The sequence below is a fragment of the Meriones unguiculatus genome, chromosome 17, assembly GCF_030254825.1.
Source record: "Meriones unguiculatus strain TT.TT164.6M chromosome 17, Bangor_MerUng_6.1, whole genome shotgun sequence".
Classification (NCBI taxonomy): domain Eukaryota; kingdom Metazoa; phylum Chordata; class Mammalia; order Rodentia; family Muridae; genus Meriones; species Meriones unguiculatus.
In genome coordinates this window covers 39,778,504-39,797,395 of record NC_083364.1, presented here as the reverse complement: position 1 = coordinate 39,797,395, position 18,892 = coordinate 39,778,504, and the positions used below count along the sequence as shown (strand labels likewise).

At 45.6% G+C, this 18,892-nt stretch overlaps 1 protein-coding gene across 6 annotated transcripts in view; it reads left to right on the top strand.

Annotated features, from left to right (window-relative positions):
- Cd86 (CD86 molecule) overlaps positions 1 to 17,907 on the top strand; it is a 53,349-nt gene extending 35,442 nt beyond the window's left edge. For 5 of the 6 annotated variants that reach the window (XM_060370340.1, XM_060370338.1, XM_060370341.1 and 2 more), the window contains 4 exons: positions 3,026 to 3,075; positions 10,836 to 11,171; positions 14,057 to 14,353; positions 17,153 to 17,907. In XM_060370340.1, coding sequence (XP_060226323.1) covers positions 3,026 to 3,075; positions 10,836 to 11,171; positions 14,057 to 14,353; positions 17,153 to 17,325 — 856 coding nt within the window. In that variant the 3' untranslated portion in view covers positions 17,326 to 17,907. Of the gene's footprint in view, positions 1 to 3,025; positions 3,076 to 10,577; positions 10,617 to 10,835; positions 11,172 to 14,056; positions 14,354 to 17,152 lie in introns of those variants that run through there. The other variant, XM_021626947.2, reaches the window with a different exon arrangement.
- The last annotated feature ends 985 nt before the right edge of the window (positions 17,908 to 18,892 follow it).

Here is an 18,892-nt window from a genome sequence, read left to right as displayed (position 1 = left end):
GGCCCTGATGGACTGGGCCCCTAGGGCAGCGCGCTAAGTGAAACAAACCTACCACGGAAAGCTAAACATCGTGATATCCCACTTAACATCTAGAGAAGTCAGACCCACAGATACAGAAGGTGGTTTTTGAGAGGGGCAGAAGGAAAGGAGGAGGAGCTATCACTGTTTATTGAGTCTCCAGAGTTTCCATCTTGCAAAATGAAAAGGCTTCAGGGGTTGGTGGTATTGATGGTTGCGCAATGTGAACCTTTTGCAGATGCCTTGTTCCCACAACTAAACTTTTACAAACTAAACTTAAAAAAAAAAAAAATACGATAAGAGGGCCAAGGAATGCAGTTGGTGGAGCACTTGCCTGGCATGCACAAGGCCCTAGGTTCAATTTCAAGCACTGCAAAAAATAAAATAAAAATAAAAAAAAACCCACCTATAATAAAGTGTCATTTTAACCTTTATATGGTACAGATCTCAAATTAGAAAACAAGCAAAACCGTATGTGAAAATAAGCATCTCCTGTTGGTGGAAGGGTTAGCATATAATAGGGAAGGGTACTCTTCCCATATCAGTGGAAACTAAAACTGCATTACCCTTACTGCCTTGGTCAGGCAATTCTGCTTCTGGGAAACAGCCAGCTCCTGCGGGTGTGAAACAGTAAAAATTGGGTTTTTCTTTACAACGAGAGATTAGGAACAACTTATCTGGCTAATTGTATCCATAGAATAGCATGCAACTGCTAATATGAGAGAGATAATTAATACAGGTATAATATAATCCCCAAGCTGGTAGGACAGACCCAAAACTATGTACTGAATACTACTATTTCTGTTTTAAAAGAAAATAAGAATAGCATATGGATCTAGGTTGTTATTTTGTTTGTCTAAAATAACTATAAGCGAAGGCAAGAAACCGGAACAGGTAAGAGTGGTCATTCCAGGCACCCCTTTAGAAGAAAGTCAGATGACCAGGGGCCAGGGTTGAAGGACAGAGACTTTCTATCTGCTATTTATCCCTGCGGTCGATAGCTAATCATGGCTACCAGCTCCAATCACCAATCCAGAGTCACCTAGGTGACGCCTCTGGGATGTTTGTGAGTCTCTAGACTGGGCTAATGAAAGCAAGGCAACATGTCATAAACGCAGGCTGCCCCATTCCACGGGCTGGGCTCCGTCTCAGACTGAGTAAATAGGAAAAGAACGCTCCCTGCTTCCTGACTGAAGGCACAATGTGAGCAGGTGCTTCAGACTCTTCCCCCCCATGGCTTCCTTACTATGACAGACTGTACCCCAAAAACTGTGAGCCAACAAACCCTCCCTTCCTTCCTTAAGTTGCTTTTGTCAGATATTTTGCTGCAATAAGAGAATTAACTAATACATCACCTTTACTTTGTTTTTATTTTGTTTTGTTTCTTTTCTTTGGGTTTTATTTTTAAACAAGGTCTCACTATGTGCCCCTTGTTGGCCTAAAACTCACTGGATAGACCAGCCTGGCCTAGAACTCACTGAGAAAGATGGATATCTACCTCTGTCTTCCAAGTGCTGAGATTAGGATGAACATGCTATCATGTCCAAACATCACCTTTACATTTTTGTGCAATGTACAGATATAATCTCTAAAGATTTTTAATTAAAAAATTACCATCTCCCTGGGTGGTGGTGGCACATGCCTTTAATCCTAGCACCCAGGGAGGCAGAGGATCTCTGTGAGTTCCAGTCCAGCCTGGCCTACAGAGTAAATTCCAGGACAGCTAAGACTACAGAGAGAAACCCTGTATCAAAAACAAACAAAGACAAAAAATGATCATCTTGAAGGATGAAAAGAAAACAGCAGCACACTTTTAGCCCATGGTCCTGTGCCAAGCTCTATAAGAACGGAAGGAAGGTCCATACAAAGCCTGAAGGATGGAGAATGGCCAGAGACAATCCACCCTCCCAGGAAGAAACTGAGTAATAGTTGTACGTCTTCCTGAAGTACCAGTTTCTTTTTATGGCTGGGTAGTAATACACCTGCTAGTTTTCTCTTTCACGTGAGCAACAAGCCACATTTGAGTGCCACCCAGTGCAAGGTGGCATATTTCTACAGTAAGAATTTAGCATTGGCCTTGTCTTGGGCTCTGCTCCAAACTCCTGTGATTGGTTTGTTTCCCCAGCAGTTTCTAATATCTGTCCTCATGGTGTGTTTCCTGTAAGCCCTACAGCCATCTTGGCTGAGGTGAGTGATCGAGTAGAGAAGCAGGAAGAAAGGGAGAGAGAGGAAGGGGAAGCGAGACGTCGTAAGGCCGTGTGTGATGTTTTCTTTGGATCATCTTATCGATGAAGTGAACATGTCAGGCAGTGCTCCTCAAAGTGTGGCCCTGGGAATTGCTGGGCCTATGCCTCATCTCAACGTATCATCAATTTCTCTGGGCACAAGGCCCAGACAAAGTGTTTCGCACAGTCTCCTGGTGATCCTTTTGCGTACTAAAGTTTGAAAACCACAGGAAAATCGAAGGAAGTTTGGGTTTCCTCGAGTGTCTCTGTGTTTCCCCATATTCCCCGCATCGTTCTAGAAAGAGTAATGCTATGCTCTATAGCGGACGGTCACCTAACATTGAGTACATCTTCCTAATGCCACAGTCCATCCAGATTGGTTGCGGGGAGGGTGTGAAGGGAGGAGAGCAGTGTTTTATGATATTTCATTCAGGTTTCTGCCTTTGTGAGACTTGGCCATCTTATCGGCCCTTGGACTTCTTGGAATTCCCAAGAAGGAAAGGGGGAGAGGAGGGAAGAGGGAGAAAGTCTGGTGCCATATTTGGATGCAGCAGCCATCTTTTCTGCCCACATTCTCACTGATCAGAACCTAAGAACATGGCCTGCCTCGTTGCAAAGGAGGCTGGGGAATATGGCCTGCGTGGGGAAGGAAGAGGAGGGAAGTGACTTCAGTGGATATGGGAACCCGCATGAACTTCAAATACTATTTCTGGGTCATGTCTTGGGGAACAAGTGTTTCCGATCTCACTTTCTGACTTTTGTCTGGTCTTTTTAAACTCTAGCATCATGGAATTGGGAATCCTTCTGCTAGTGACGGCCTTCACGCTCTCAGGTAAGTTTCCCGCCCTGTGAAAAGCCCTGGAGTGCTGAGAGCTGCTGGGGCTTGCTCACGTTTGATCAGAGTTGCCTAAGACTCCACACAGCAAATAACTTACCCAGAGTCTAAGGAAGGATCAGGACCAGGCCTCTCCAGTCTGAGCATCTCACTCCTCTGCAGCCAAGCCTCCCCTGCCCCCCCATACATACACGCTCTGGTCTTTTCTGCCTCCATTTCCAGTGTTCTAGGGCCCTTAGGAAACAGCTGACGGGCTTTCAAAAGTTCTTCCTTGCAGCACTGGTTCCCACCCACAGCGGCCTTCTTCCTTAACCTGTGCCCTGGTTCATACCAGTCACCCTTTGTGACTCGGAGCCACCAGCTAATCATGCTAGCCATTTTACCAGTGAGCTAAGGAAGCTAGTGTTTCGGGGTTCCCCCTTGCACAGGCTCCCCTTCTCTAAGCACCTAAAGATCCCAGCAGGGCCCTAGGACTACATTGTGAGTCTTATGACTTCGTAAGCTTTAGAGAAGATAACCATAACTAATTAAGATTACCTTCCCCCCCCCCCCCCAGAAATGATGCCTTCCCACCGCTGGGTGACGTTTTTGCATTTGAGTTGTGTGATCTTTTTTTTTCTTAATAGCTCCCTAAAGTTTAGAAGTGTGAGGCCTTCAGAACTCAGCTCTTCCTGGCTCACTGATCTCCTCTGGGATGTACCTGGCTGGAGGCCCTCACACGCATCCTGTAACCCAGTGTCGTTCCGTCTCTGCTGGCCCACCCTTTCCTGTACTCACTTTCTCCACCCCAGGGCTGACTGGGGAGCCATCTCAGTCTTGGCAGGAGGCAGGCTGGGTAGCTGAGCTTTTGGTGTGCCCGCAGCAGCTGCAGGCAATCCCTGACGACCTGGCCTCTGACTAACCAGCTCAGCCACAAAACCACCTCCTCCACCACTGTCACACAGCAGGCCCTTGGTCATTGTCCCCAGCCCAGGCAGGGTGAAGAGGAGCTGAGTATTGTGAAGAGCTAGTCCCTTGGCTCTCAGGTAGAGACAGGCCTTTCGTGATTAGTGTTTTCTGCTTAGCACCTGAGGTCTGCTGAGGCCACCAGTGTGAAGTCTAGAGGTGTTCACCTGTCTGACACCGGTGTAGGTGAGAACAGCAGCCTTCACCTGCAGGGGCCAATGACCTGGATTCTCAGCTCCTGGGGAGGCAGACAGGCAGTGTATACCCACACACAAATACCAGGGGTGCGGGAGATAAAGATAGATTGTGCATGGGTATGCATGTGTGTGTGTGCTCGTGTCTCCGTGTGTGTCTGTGTATCTGTATGTGTCTCTATGTGTGTGCATGCACGTATTTCTCTGTGTGTTTGTGTCTGTGTGTGTGTGTGGTGTTTACATGTGGGCACATGCATGTTTATGTCTAATTAGGTCTGTGTGTATGTTTGTATGTATGTGCCTGAGTGTATGTGTCTTTGTGTATGTGTCTGTATGTATGTGTCTTTGTGTATGTGTCTGTATGTATGCATGTGTGTGTGTGTGTGTGTTTAGTTCCGGTACTGTTCTGAGCACTTTATAAATAGCAATTCGTTCAAAAACCACAATAACCTCCTGCATTAAATCTCGTCATTATTCCTCATTTTAAGACAAGGTCCCTAAGGTGCAGAGTCAATTAAGTAGCTGACTCAAGATGAATGCAGAGACTAACGGGAGAGCCCAGACCCTCTCAGGTCCCTACCCAGCAGTGAGTGCAGGCAGAGCACCAGCCACTGAGGTGAGACATCAGGCGGCTTCCCCTAGCTCTTGCTCCTGAGGCAACTCCCAGTGGCAAGCTCTGGTTTTGGTGGATGATAGTGTTTCGGGTTGGTCCTTCCTTGTTTACAAGGTGCCTCCTTCACATCCGGCTTCAGTCTAAGCCACACTTCAGCCGTCTTTACGTCTCAGGCCTTAGCCTTACCTTCCAGAGTCGGCAAGCCTAGCTTTTACAACCTGGGAGAGAAATGTCCTGGGAACAAATATTTAGTAACAGCTTAGCTGAAACACCATCCCTGTCCCCAAACGTTCTGGCTCTGCCCTTTGAAAGTGAGTAAGTAAAACTGAGAAACCCATCAAAACCAAGGACAGGTGTCACTTTACTTTTGACCTGCTCTGAAACCATGTGGAAACTCCTAGCTCCAGAAAAGGGAGGTGATGATATTGAAACTATGAGAAAAACCTCTTGAATGATAACTGATTAGACATCGTTGTAACAAGGGGATACACAGATTTAAAGAACAGACTTAAAGAGAGTAGGCAAACAGCTTCAACCACTAGAAAATGAACCTGCCAATACTTCACTCACCAATAAACACAATGATAAGATAGTCACCATCTATTTTCAACCCTTCATTTTTTTTTTTACTATCTTAACCATGTATAATCATTTATAGGTTTACTTCTTTAGTTTATTTTTTAGTTTCAAACATGTATACAGTGTATCTTGGTCATATCCATCTCATTCTTTCCTTCTAACCTGTCAGTGTCCCCCCAAATACCTCCCATCTGCCTCTCAACTTTGAACATGCATACGTGGAAAAGCTACGCCCACAGCCCTAACCCCAGAGGCCCAGCGAGCATCCCTGTAGAGAAGAAGGGTGAAAAGGATGGAAAATCCAGAGGATGGGGAGGAGTTCTGTGGCCGCTGGCCTCTGGACGTGAAGTGGCTGTTACACATGTGAATTCACAGGAGCTGTGGCTGTCTGCACAGGGCAACCATAAGGGCAAGAGAGTTAAAGGTTCCAGCAAGAAGCAGGGAGGGGCGGGTTGCTCCCTTCTAATGGCAGCGGATGGCTACCGAGGGAGAGCCACTTTTCTTGGGGTGGGGACATTGGTGTCTGTGTCCCAGTAGGTGATCCACACACACGTGCTCACGAATAGCACTAGATGGACTTAGAGTGTGTTATCAAATTAAAAGCTACCCCTTTTTACACATACAAAAATAATTCTATTGGAAATTAATCTGTCTCTCCTCTCAGGTCACACCTCTGCTTTCTGAGGTAGGGAGCAGAGACCCAGAGAAAGAAGGTGCAGTTGGCGTTAATCCTCCCCAGGGGGTAGAAGGGAGCAAGGCTGGGAAATGTGCGGTGACAGATAAGACATGGAGCAAAACAGTTCTGCCCCGCCCCCTACACCTTTCACATCTTCTCTCGGCCTGACAATTAGAGTCCTTTGCTGCTGCCCCTGATCAGTTGGAGTGAGTGAGGCAGACAAAGGACCGCCTCGTGGAATCAGTTCTCTTCCTCCACCTCTATGTGGGTTCTGAAGGTTGAACTCAAGTCACCAGGCTTGTTGCAGCAACCTTCCGAGCCGTCTCATTGGCCCTTCCTCTAGGGATCCTCCAGCCTGACTGTCGAGTAGCTTTGATGCCCTTGCCCAGTCCACTTGGTCCCTGGCAGTTACTCCTTTTTGTCTGAGGCTCCTCCAGGTTCTAACAATCTAACCTAGAGAAGAGTCTTTCTTCAATTAAACACGTACGTAAACAGGCCTCAGACTCTCATTCCACGTTCTGTGGAAAGGCCTACTGTCTTACCCCAGAAGAAGGTTCTGGCTTGGATGCTAGAATGAAAACAGCATTTATGTGTTTCCTCTTGGCTCCGATTTCTTGTCATTGTTTACCGTCACTAAATCAAGTGCTTGGGGTACAGTTCAAACCTGTTGTACCCATAGAGTCACTTTAGTTTAGCTACTGTCTTGGGGCCTTTTCAGATTTAAGAGGAAGGAGAGTATTTTCCTTGCTGTGTTAAGTGAAAACATCCAGCAGGCCATTGGATACGATGTCTGGGACTCCAGTGAAGGCTGTGGACTGGAGATCAGCATCTTTTAGCTTCTTCTCCTTGGCAGCTGAATCAATGGTCACACAGAGAGAACAGACACATGAACCAGGAAGTCAGACTGAGGAAGTTAATTCCAAGAAGGCTGGATGCCAAAACTGTGCTCCTTTTGGTGGAATGGTCAGGTGGGTGAGGTCACATCAAGAGCACTGGGCTGCCTTGGTGGAAGCTGCTCACATCTTTTGTCAGAAAGCTTCAGGAGAGGTGTGGGCGTGAGCCATGTAGAAGGAGGAAGCTATTTCTGCTTGCTCAGGAAATGAAGAGTGAGGACAGAGGGGACCCAGTTGAGACAGGATGGTGACACTGAAGGCCATCAGAGAAGTAGAATATCTCTAATTCCCTGTCTGTTTGAGGAAATTATTTCCTCTAAAGGTGCTCATCCATCCAGTTATAGAATCAGATCTATAGATTCAAAGTCGTTTCTTTGGTATGACATCTACCAAGGCAAAGAAGCACATTTACTGGCTTTCTACTGGTGAAAAAAAAGATGGTTTAAAAGTCCTATTACACTGCTCTCCAGTATAACAGCCACGAACCCTATGTGACTCATTGAGCTTTAATTAATTAAAAGTAAACAAGATGAAAAAAAAAAAAAGAATCCAGTTTCTTGGCCGCATTTACTATTTATCAAGGACTCAAGAGCTGTCGGTTACCACATTGTTCAAAACCAGATAAAAATCCTCTCATCTCAAAAAATTCTTTGTGGGGAACAATGCACTATGAGGTCAAGACTGAGGTCTAAGAGAGCTAAAGTCTCAATGAAGTTGAAGAGCAGATAGAGAAAGTGAGAGTAAAAACTGGAGAAATCACACGTGATGGGCAGAGATGAGTGTGCTGAGGCCAAGATCTGAGGCATTAAGCTTCCTGTGATACCGCTCAGGATTGTGTCATGGGAAAGCTGCTAAACTGGTCCATGGGTGAAGGTCTTTGTGGCTGATGAAGTCAAGCAACTTTGATTCAAGGTTGTGGGTAGACTGGTTGTTGGAGAAGAAACTGTTAGGTTATCTTGGCAGTTGTGCTGAAAACTGGTTAGAAAGAACTGCCTTGAATGTAATGCCAAAATCCTCCTTGAATGAAGAGGTAGTGACCAATTATCAGTGGTTCATGCCATGAGATAGGAGCCAACCTCTGAGTGGAGAGGAACTGCTCAGGGTCCTTGTTGACAAAGCCAGCAGTGTCTGGGGGCCACACGGAGTCCTTTGGGTAGAACCAGATTTCATGGAAAGGAAATTGAAAGGAATATTTATTGGACAGCTATAGTGGGGTATAGTACAACGGAATAATGGGGCTTTCAGCAGGCGTAGAAAGTCCTTGGAGGAAGTTGACAAAAAGAAGGGAAAGCTTTGAGTGTAATAAGTATAGTAAATGAAGAAGAGATGATTAAAGCAGGCCCTGAGTTTGAAGGCTGACATTCTGGTGAGGTCATAAACTCACAAGGTTCTCAGCCTATGGGCTCTGATGGTTTCTTTCTGCAGAGGTCCTTTAGTATTTTGATCACTGTTTCTTGACTGGGGGGTGGGGGGCACATGACTGGATTCCAGTGTGCCCAGCTCCTGGCATCACCGTAACAATGACTCACGAGTAAATCTAAACCAAGTGTCAGCAGAGGGAAAGATTCTCAGTGCTCTCCACCAATGGAATCCCAGGGAGTTCACTCGCTTAGAGGGCCAAAGTTCTGAGGACTGAAACAGTGAAGGTCCTAAAGCCACTGGGAAAAAACAGAACTTGAGTCATGTCTTTTCCATACGGTCACAGTTAAAATGTGCCTGCCTGATTCCATGACATAAAAAAAAAAAAAAAAAAAAAGGTCTGGTGATGAAGCAAAGCGTGTAGACTGCAAAATACTTCAGTTCCACTCAGAATGGTTACAGAGTGATATCCACTGATGGAGAGAAGAAGACTTCTGAAGAGGGCAGAAATGAATATGTCCGGTCATCTGCTCAGATCCCCTCAACTTCCCAAATAGGAGTTCTTGGTAGAATGCAGATTCTGATTCAGATCTTGGGTGGAACTAGAGAGTCTTTGTGTCTGACCAGCCCCCAGATGTGGCTTTGGTCTACTTTGTATTGGTCGGTAAAGAGGGAGCTGAGAGGAGGACAAAGTCCCTGTTATCTTTGGGAGAAGGGTCCTGGGTCAGAGAAGTTGTATTTGTCCATTTGTAGAGAGAGTGGATGGAAAGGAAAGTAGGTACTGTGTTTCTCCACAGAGGAGAAAAAAAAAATGTGTGTGTGTCAAGAAGATGTAAGAAACTCAGGGTGACTTCCCTTCCTGATCCTGACCCAGCCGATGCAACTGACAGCAATAATGTCATACCAACCAACAGCTGGTCAGTGCTTGAGCAGCCTGCTTGGTTTCTCTATTAGATCGTCTGCCCAGAATCACGCAATATATTAGACCCAAACCAGACCGTGCCCTGATCTCCACAGGGTCCAACGCTCACAGCACTGCCAGCATTTACAGTAGGTGGCACTCTCGCCTCTCACTCCCGAGAAGAGCAGAGGTCTAGCAGAAGGCCGAAGGCAATACATTTTCCGTAGGTCCCGTTTTTTTTCACTGTTGTGGGAACCCGGTGATTTTCCTCCTCTCTCCAGTCACCGGTACCTGTAGCATCCTCTGAGACCACTGGCAACCTCTCGATCATAGGTTCTCATGGGGCGGTCCGCAGGAAGCTCAGCTCTGCAGAGTGCATACCATTGTTGTGCCTGTCTGCCTGCTTAAAGCGAGGCCAAACTGATCAGGTCAATTTAACTTCTCCCGAACCACCAAACTTTGAGTGGGAATCCCCTCATCTCCCTCACCACTGCCTGCCCCCTTCCTCTGTTCCTGAAGTCCTGAAGGACGAATGTCTATTCATGCAGAACCTATTTCAGTCTTCTCCCCAAGGCAGCATCCAACTTCGTGTGAACCAATAGCAGCAAGCCTCTCCCCTCTCCTCCCCCCTCCCCATTTACTTTCTTTGCTGAGTCTCAAGAAACCCTGTGGCTTCAGGAAAAGTCCTGCAAGTTGGCTTATGCCAGCATGTTCTTTCTCTAAACTTTTCCAGTGTGTTCCTTTTGGGTTATAAAACATTTCCAGGGCAGTGCAGCCTGGGAGAAGCGAGTTGGTTTCTCAGGGGTTTCTCCGATGTGACAAGGCACACTGTCATCTTTCCATCTATAGGTCACTCCAAGCAGCTTGAGCGGCCTGCTTGATTTCTCTATTAGATCGTCTGCCCAAACCAGACCTTGCCCTGGGACCATGTCCCTTAAATACCCTGACCACCACGATCTCCTAACAACTACTACATTTGCCCAGTTCCATTTCTGGTCCCTGAAAGAGGCTAGAGAGGTCACGGAGACTAGAAATATTGCCTGACTACTTGAGTCACTTTGAAACCCCTTTTCTGGCCCTGAAACCTGCAGCCAGGGGAGCAGGCTATGGTTGAGTTTCAAAGAGGTTAGTCAGTGGGCCTCCCAACTAATGGAGAACAATGAGAGTGTGGTGGCAAGTGTGTTACCGTCAGCAACCATCTCTTCTTTTTTTAATTATCAGACCAAAGAATAAGGGGATAACATGGGGTCGGGAGGGTTTAAGGGGATAACATAGCAGTTGTGAAGGCCCGTAACAACCATGATGATGATGGTCAATACTCTGCTTTGGAAATTCACAGAACCACATGGACGGTTACTCCAGACCACCTCCTTAATAGGTGAGAAAACTGAGACTCCAAAGGGTTGCAGCTTGCACAAGTGGACAGTGGAGGTCTAAGCTCCAGGCGTCCAGCAAGGATGTCCAGTTCCCATATCCCGGCATCCAGCTCTCTAGTCCCGTCCCTCACTGATGAGCTGGAGGCCGGGTGCTGTGCTAGAGGGACGGAGCTTCTTCCTTCTTGTCTCCTCCTCCCTAATTCTCGCTTGTCCTATTTTAGGCGCTGCTTCCATGAAGATACAAGCTTATTTCAATAGCACTGCATGCCTGCCGTGCCCACATTCAAAGGTTCAGAACATGAGCCTGAGCGAGCTGGTCGTATTCTGGCAGGACCAGAAAAAGCTGGTTCTGTATGAGCACTATCTGGGCAGAGAGAAATCTAATAGCGTAAATGCCAAGTACCTTGGCCGCACGAGCTTCGATGAGCATAACTGGGCTTTACGGCTTCCCAACGTTCAGATCACAGACATGGGCTCATATGACTGCTATATCCAACAAAAACGACCCACGGGATCCGTCATCCTCCAGCAGACAAACATGGAGCTGTCGGTGGTCGGTATGTGGTCAGTGTTGTGTTTAGATTGTTGGCCTGCTTGGATGAGACGGTGGATGAGCAAAGAAACATCAAGGGTGGGGATTTGAATGGACTGGAAAAGAAGGCACTAGGGAGCCATTTCTAGGAAGTCCATTTGAAGGGAATGTGGGGTCTGAGAATGGGGAACAGAGTGCCCTTTGTACTTCAATGTCTGTTTCTTGGGGATCGGGGAGAATTCACTTTAGAGACAAGATAGAGCTAGCAGAACAGGAGTAAAGCCAGATTAAAGCAATGGGTGATGCGGCGTCACACACACTTTCTCCTTGTAGTTAGTCTAAGATCTTTCACTCACAGTAGTCCAGGGGCTACTTGGCGAAGAAAATGCCTGTTCACAACATGAGGACCTGACTTGCGAGTCCCAGAAGCTGTGTAAAGGGCCAAGCACAGTGGCATCTACCTTTAGCTTCAGAACGCGGAGGAAGGGAGTGGGGTGCGGAGACAAGAGGATCCCTGGAGCTCACTGGCCAACCAACCTAATAGGAACAGTCAGCGTCAGGTCCGATGAGAGACGGCTAAAAACCAAGAAAGGTCAAGAATGATAGAGGAGAGACAACTGACGTTCACCTCCACGGGTGTGCAAACTACACACACATGCACGGGCACTCACATGTGAGCACAGACAGAGAGACAAACACACACAGATATGCACCACACATGTGCACACATGTGGACACGCATACACACACACACACACAAACACATGCACATATACACACATGCATGCACGCATGCACACAGAGAGACAAACACACACACACACACACACACACACACACACCATGGTCTGGATTTCCAGCCAAGGGTGACAGCTAACTAATGTGGGCTTTCCCTTCAACTTTCCATAGGTTGTTTATGAGTTTTTGATGCCCCAACCATGAGACCAGCAGACAGAAGCAGACACTGAACAGAATCCACAAAACCATCTTCTCAGCTTCACCAGGCTTTGAAAAGCCTGCATGTCCTTACAGACTTTTGAAACTAGCATACAGTAATTTTAATCTATCATTTGATTAGTTTTATTGTAATATAAATTACATTTTTATTAGTTTTATTGATTCTGTATAGACATTTGGAACAGCCATGATAGATAAGATTCAGGTCACTTCCATCACACTGAGAAATCCCCTCTGGCACAGTTCCTTTATGGAACCATTTTGTTTTCATGCATAGCTCTTGCTTTGGGTCTTAGAGTTCTGTCACTTTAGGAACAGCATATAAATGAGGCTGAATGTGTGTGTTTAGCCTTTAAGACTAACTTTTTTCATTCCGCAAAATGCCTTTTGTGTTTCACCTAAGTTCGGTGTTATAAAAAATTTGAATTTTTTTAAATCAATGGATTACATGGTACTGTCACTCACTGAAAGACACTGGGTTGTCTCCAGTTTGAAGCTGTGCCAAATTGAGCCTCTGTGTCAACGGAAGCTTGTGTTTCTCTAGTGTAGACGCCAAGGTGTGGAATTGCTGGATCCAGGTGAATTCTTCATTAACTTGGAAAAGGCAGACCAACCCATCCTGAGAAGCAGCCTTTCCTCCCAGAATGAAAGCCAAAGCCAAGGGATAAAACAGGCAAAATCAGACCTAGAAAGGAGTGCTATTCCCCTTGAGTGTAACACAACTCAAATGAGGATCCTAAGTCAGTGTTCTCAGTGTGTGGCTGGCACCTTTGGAGAAACAGTGTACTTTAGGAGGGGCCCAGACAAGCTTTTAAAATCTGACGCTATTTATTATAATGTGTATTAGTACTACAACTTCACCCATGACTGCAAAAGGTATTGTTGATGAAGCTAAAGAGAATCTAGTGATCCTCTCCAAGCATCAGGAGAATGTTCAAAGAGCACAGCGATATTGCAAAACTCAAATTAAAACAAACAAACAAACAAACAAACAAACAAAGATGACATGCAAGGGACTTCCATTTTTGGAAACAATACACTATATTCTCTTTTTGGCTATGAACCCAGCCTTGAATGGCTGAGCCATCTCTTCAGCCCCATCCTGAATTATCAATTAGTATAGAGAATCTGCACATTTGTCAGGTCCCAGGATCTATGTGCCAGTGCATTTCAGCCCTAAAAACGTGAGTGGAAAAGGAAGGTGAGAGAATATTGAATTTGCCCCAAGATGGGTGAATTCTTACAGCTCAGTGGTCCTCAACCTTCCTAAGGCCACAACCCTTTAATACACTTCTTTATGCTGTAGTGTCTCCCAGCCATAAAATGATTGTTGTTACTTTGTAACTGTATTGTTGCTAGTTTTATGAGTCATAAACATCTGACATGCACAATGTCTAACATGTGAACCTCCCAAAGGGTTGCAACCCACAGGTTGAGAATTATGGCCATTGCCACGCATGATGACACCGCCATGATAGTCATGTCGAAAAACAATTAAGCACAAAGACCCCACTTATTAGTCTTATTCTTAGTTCTTAAGGATGAGACCCAGAGCAGGCAAGGACTGTAAACCTGGTGAGCTCCTGATGGAATTTTAGCTCCATCCCTGAGTGGTAGGTTGAAATGCTTCTCTGCAGGCCCCCTAATTAAGCAGGTCTCCACTGAGCCCCACTTGTTATAGTGATGGCTTCGCTATAGAAGATAATTTGGTAAGATAATTTCAGCTAGCCCAACTCTCAGAGAGCACTCTTGACGTAAACAAGAAGTAGATTTCTTGAAAGATAAATGTTAGGCTTGCTATGTAGCTCTCACTATGGGCTGAGGCCCACACTGTATACATTTTGAGATAGCCTGGGGTACCCCAATCAGGGGGGTTGATGTTAGCTATTTACCGTTCCTCTGTAAACATGCCTACATTTAGACCGACTGTTTCCATCCCTGTTCTACTTCCAGCTAACTTCAGTGAGCCTGAAATAGAGCTGGCTCAGAATGTAACGAGAAATTCTGGCATAAATTTGACCTGCACATCCGAGCATGGTTTTCCAAAACCTATGAAGATGTATTTTTTGATCATTAACTCAACTAATAAGCAAGGCGACGACATGGAGATATCACAAGACAACGTCACAGAACTATTCAGCGTCTCCACCAGCCTGTCGCTCCCGTTCCCAGAGGACGCGTACAATGTGACTTTCTGGTGTGTTCTGGAAACCAAGTCGATGAATATTTCCTCCAGACCCTTCAGCGTAGGTAAGGCTGTTTCCCAAGACTGCTTATTTCACTGGGCGTTACATGCAAACCTTTTAGCCCAATCATCCGTGTTCACTACCTGCTGTTAAACCTCCCAGGAGGTCACTAGGAAGGGCATGAACAGAAGGCCCCCGCTGCATTTGCATGATCCAAGGTCCAAGAGTCTAATGAACTTGGGTTATACTTGAAGAAACATGGTCTTGGCCCTGAAACTGACCCAGTCTTTGGAGCTGTCCTTTAACAGAGGGGGATGAGGCATTGCAGATAGAAAATAGAAGATAATCTCTTAGCAAGCAGCCTTCAATTGACTAGAACATATACACTCACATACATACACATGTACTGGGTAGATATCTGCCTCCAAAGGTACTTACCGTGTGTGGAATCATGCTAGTCAATGTTGGTTGCAAGGATGAAAACTCAGAAGATATATTCTAGTTCTTGAAACTCTTCCAGGAAAATAAATCCATGATATACATATATGACAAACTGATTTTTTAAAAATATGAAATTCAAGTCTAAATTATAGTTCATGGAGACAATTGCCTAAATCGAAAACAAACTGATAGCCGGTTCAGGGAGCACTCAGAGGCAGGCAAGATCTTTGAAAATCAGGTAAGTCTTCTTAAAGGTACTGGGGCCTTATTGTACCATAAAACAGGTTATGGAGTTTAGTAAATATGGTTAAAAAATGGGGGATGGAACTCTCAATGAAAGACCCTCACATTTGCAGTGATTTTTCTGTACAAAGAAGCTATGAGATAGCGTAGTTTAGCCAATGAGGGGACCAGAGCAAGTCAGTTGTACATGATAAGGAGCAGGAAGTGGGTTCAAGACAGACTCAATGAAGGAATGTTTGTAGCATATATTTGACATGCTTCCGTGGTGATGAAAGAACAGGTTGAAACTCAGTCCTGTATTGCCCTGGAGAGATCTAATATACACCTGTCCACTTCAGGCAAGCAACCATTCCTCTTAGCATGAAGGCGCTCTGTACCCACTTGACCCCCATCACTGTGTATTCTCAGCCTGATCTCACTCCCAACCATCTGCTTCCATGGCCCTTCCACCAGCCCTCTCTCTATGAGTTGCTCCTTCTGATGGCATTCATTCATCTCTTTCTGCACACCCTGGCTTTGCCCCCTCTCTGATCCTGGTGCCTCCCTCAGTAACTTGGCTTATGGATCCACTCCTAGAAATATCCCCTTGGCTCATGCCCACAGCCAGTTATACAACCTGCCCCCTCTCCTAGTACTGATTTCCTTTTACTCAGATTTCCCTCCACTGAAAATCTGGTAAAAGATGAGTTTTCCCAGCTGCCCTGGTTGCTCCTGCTGCAACATAACCTAGTCATATAGAAGATGCTCAAAACCATACCTGAAGCTTACACCTTCAGGTGGCCACCAGAATCTTGTTCCCCCACCCTTGTCTACAAATGAGCATGGACTGGTCAACACAATACACTCATCCTGGCTCTCCTCTACTTGTCAACTATATTAGAACTTCCCCAGGTGCCACCTTCAGAAATGCTTCAGCCCCAGATACCTCATCAAAAGGGCTTACATCTCTGTGTCCCTAATCTATGCCCTGATCAAGCATAGGTTAGCTAACGTCTTAGGGTTTTATTGCTGTGAAGAGACACCGTGACCATGGCAACTCTTATAAAGAAAAACATTTTATTGGGGCTAGCTTACAGTTTCAGAGGTTTAGTCAGTTTTCATCATGGCAGGAAACGTGCTGGCATTCAGGCAGACATGCTACTAGAGAAAGAGCCGAGAGTTTCTACATCTTGATCTGGAGGCAGCAGCAGGAGACTGTGTGCCACACTAGTCATAGCTTGAGCATAGGAGACCTCAAAGCCCGCCTCCACAGTGACATACTTCCTCCAACAAGACCATCCCCACTCCAACAAAGCCACACCTTCTAATAGTGTTACTCTCTATGGCCAAGCATTCAAACATGTGAATCTATGGGGGTCATTACTATTAAAACCACCATAGCTACTGAATCTTTTGGGTTATCCAAAGGCAGAAGTCTTCATACAAAAGGCAAAATCCCCTTTGTTGGAAATCCCAAATAGATTCAAGTGAGACAAACAGGGATTCACTCAAAAGACATCAAATATGTTCCACGATGCCTACAATTCTTTTCCTTAATATTCTAGGAACAGAGCCCATGCCTACAAATTACATCTAAACCGTGGGAGATTTTGATTCTAATTTTCTTATAATTTAAGCTAAAAGAGAAGAACTCCTTTAAAAGACTACAAAGTGAGCTATTCAGTTTTCTATCCGTTTTCCAGGCTGTAGTTAGGCATTCTTATTCTAGGAAATAATGGCTGGTCTTCAAGGATCTGAGTCTCCAGGGAACAGAGGATGTATGCTGAAAGGCAGGCTGAGGAAGCCTAGGGCTACCTCAGTAGGAATAATAATCAGACACCGGGAAGTGGCTGCCCATGGGGAGGTTGTTCTATTTGCCCAAATAAGAGAGTGTGACTTCAAGATGATGATGGACAAAGAAACCATTAACAAAGTTTTCCCAGGCCTCGTGTGGATTGTAGTTTCCTATGGCCCTAGAGCCCAAGGATATGGGAGCGGGAGGAGGGAGGGAAGGAAGGAAATACAGAGGGAGGGAGGGAGGGAGGGAGGGAGGGAGGGAGGAAGGAAGGAAGGAAGGAAGGAAGGAAGGAAGGAAGGAAGGAAGGAAGGAAGGAAGGAAGGAAGGAAGGAAGACAGGCAAGCAGCAACTTTAAACCTTTCATGAATTTCTTACTAATGGAAGACTCGTGGTCGTTTCTAGTTCTTCCAGAGCCCCGACCTGTTCAAGAGAACTGGAGAGTCACGGTTGTTGTCGCGGTTGTTGTTGCTGTCCTCGGCGCGGTTCTTCCTCTGATCATCTATTTCCTATGTAGCTGCTGGTCGAGGCGAAAAGATGCCAGAAGAAGCAGGAGCCGCGTGGCATCTGTCTCTTAGAAAGGTGACGAGTGTCTTTGTCCTGTCTGACAGTCACCGCTGTAAACTTTGTCTTTAAAGAGCCCACAAGATGAGGAGGCAGTTCATCAGTGCAGTGTCACTTGGCATGTGCAAGCCAAGTCCAGTCTCCAGTACCGAAGAAGGTGTTTTGACGTGAGACTCTGAAACCACTCACATTTGCATATGCTGTACCTTGCATACATTCAGCTCCCCGTTGCCATCTCCTGCTCCTCCCTCTCCCTCCCTCGCACCGGTGACCCTCTTGCTTCCTGATAATCCCCCTCCTACTCTCAGGAAGTAGATGATTGATCAGTCTAGATGCTGCATGACAGAAAACATATTACAGCCGTCTTTCTGAGTCTTGGTTTGCTTAGCACGATGATCTCTAGTCATTTACTTTAGGACGGCATAATTTTGTTCTTAACAATGGTTCAATAAAATTTTGTAGTGCATATATATATATATATATATATATGTAGGTATGTACGGACCCCCTGTTCTTTTTACTTACTTATCTGTTGATGGCTCTGTATTTTGGCTACTGTGAATAATGAAATAATAAACCTGGTCTATATGTCAATATCTTTGTGGTATGCAGACTTAGATTTTTTTTGTTATAGACACGGGAATAGTATAGCTGTGTCACCTGGCAGTTCTACTAGTGGACACCCTAATTTGCATTCTGCAGTGTATAAACCTTCTTTATCCTTGCATTCTTTCTGTCATTTTCCCCCCTGATGACAGCCATTCTTGACTAAGTTGCCATAGAATCTCACTGTAGTTTTGACTTGTATTTCCTTAATGACTAAGAATGTTAAGTAGTGGGGTGGGGGGAAGGTGTTATTTATTGGCCGTTAGTTATTTGAGAAGTGACTGACTGATTCATTTACTAATTGGGAACTTTGGGGGTTTCTTTTGTGTTTAGATTTTTTTACTGTTTATTTATATTTTGAAAATTTCCCACATGTATACAGTACAATTTCTCAATCATAATCACTCCTCATTCGGTTCTCCTAGACCTTCTCCCAACATCCCCCCAAATGTCTGTTCTTTTATAATTTACTTAGTTAACCCATTGAGTCCAACAAGAGGTGCCCAATCCACACTGTTAAAGTTAAATAAATCTCTTTCTCCAGCAGCCACAACTGTAAATAGCTTCTCAAGTAGGGTGGGGCCTCACAAGCCCTTCCCCATCAGTGATGGAAATTTTGACAGGTTTGCTCTTGTATAGATCTGTAGGTCACCACAGCCATGATGAGTTCATATGTGCAACAGCCATGACCTGTCCAGAAAACAGCATTTCACAGCTGTCCTCCCCATCCTCTGGCTCTTACAGTCTTTGTTTGTTTGTTTGTTTGTTTGTTTGTTTTCAAGGCAGGGCTTCTCTGTGTAGCCTTGGGTGTCCTGGACTCTTCTTGTAGACCAGGCTGGTCTTGAACTCACAGTGAGCCGCCTGCCTCTGCCTCCCTGAGTGCTGGGATCACAGGCGTGCACCATCGCCCCTGGCTAGCTTTCACATTCTTTCTGCCCCATCTCTTGTGGAGTTCCCTGATCCTTGGGGTGCGGG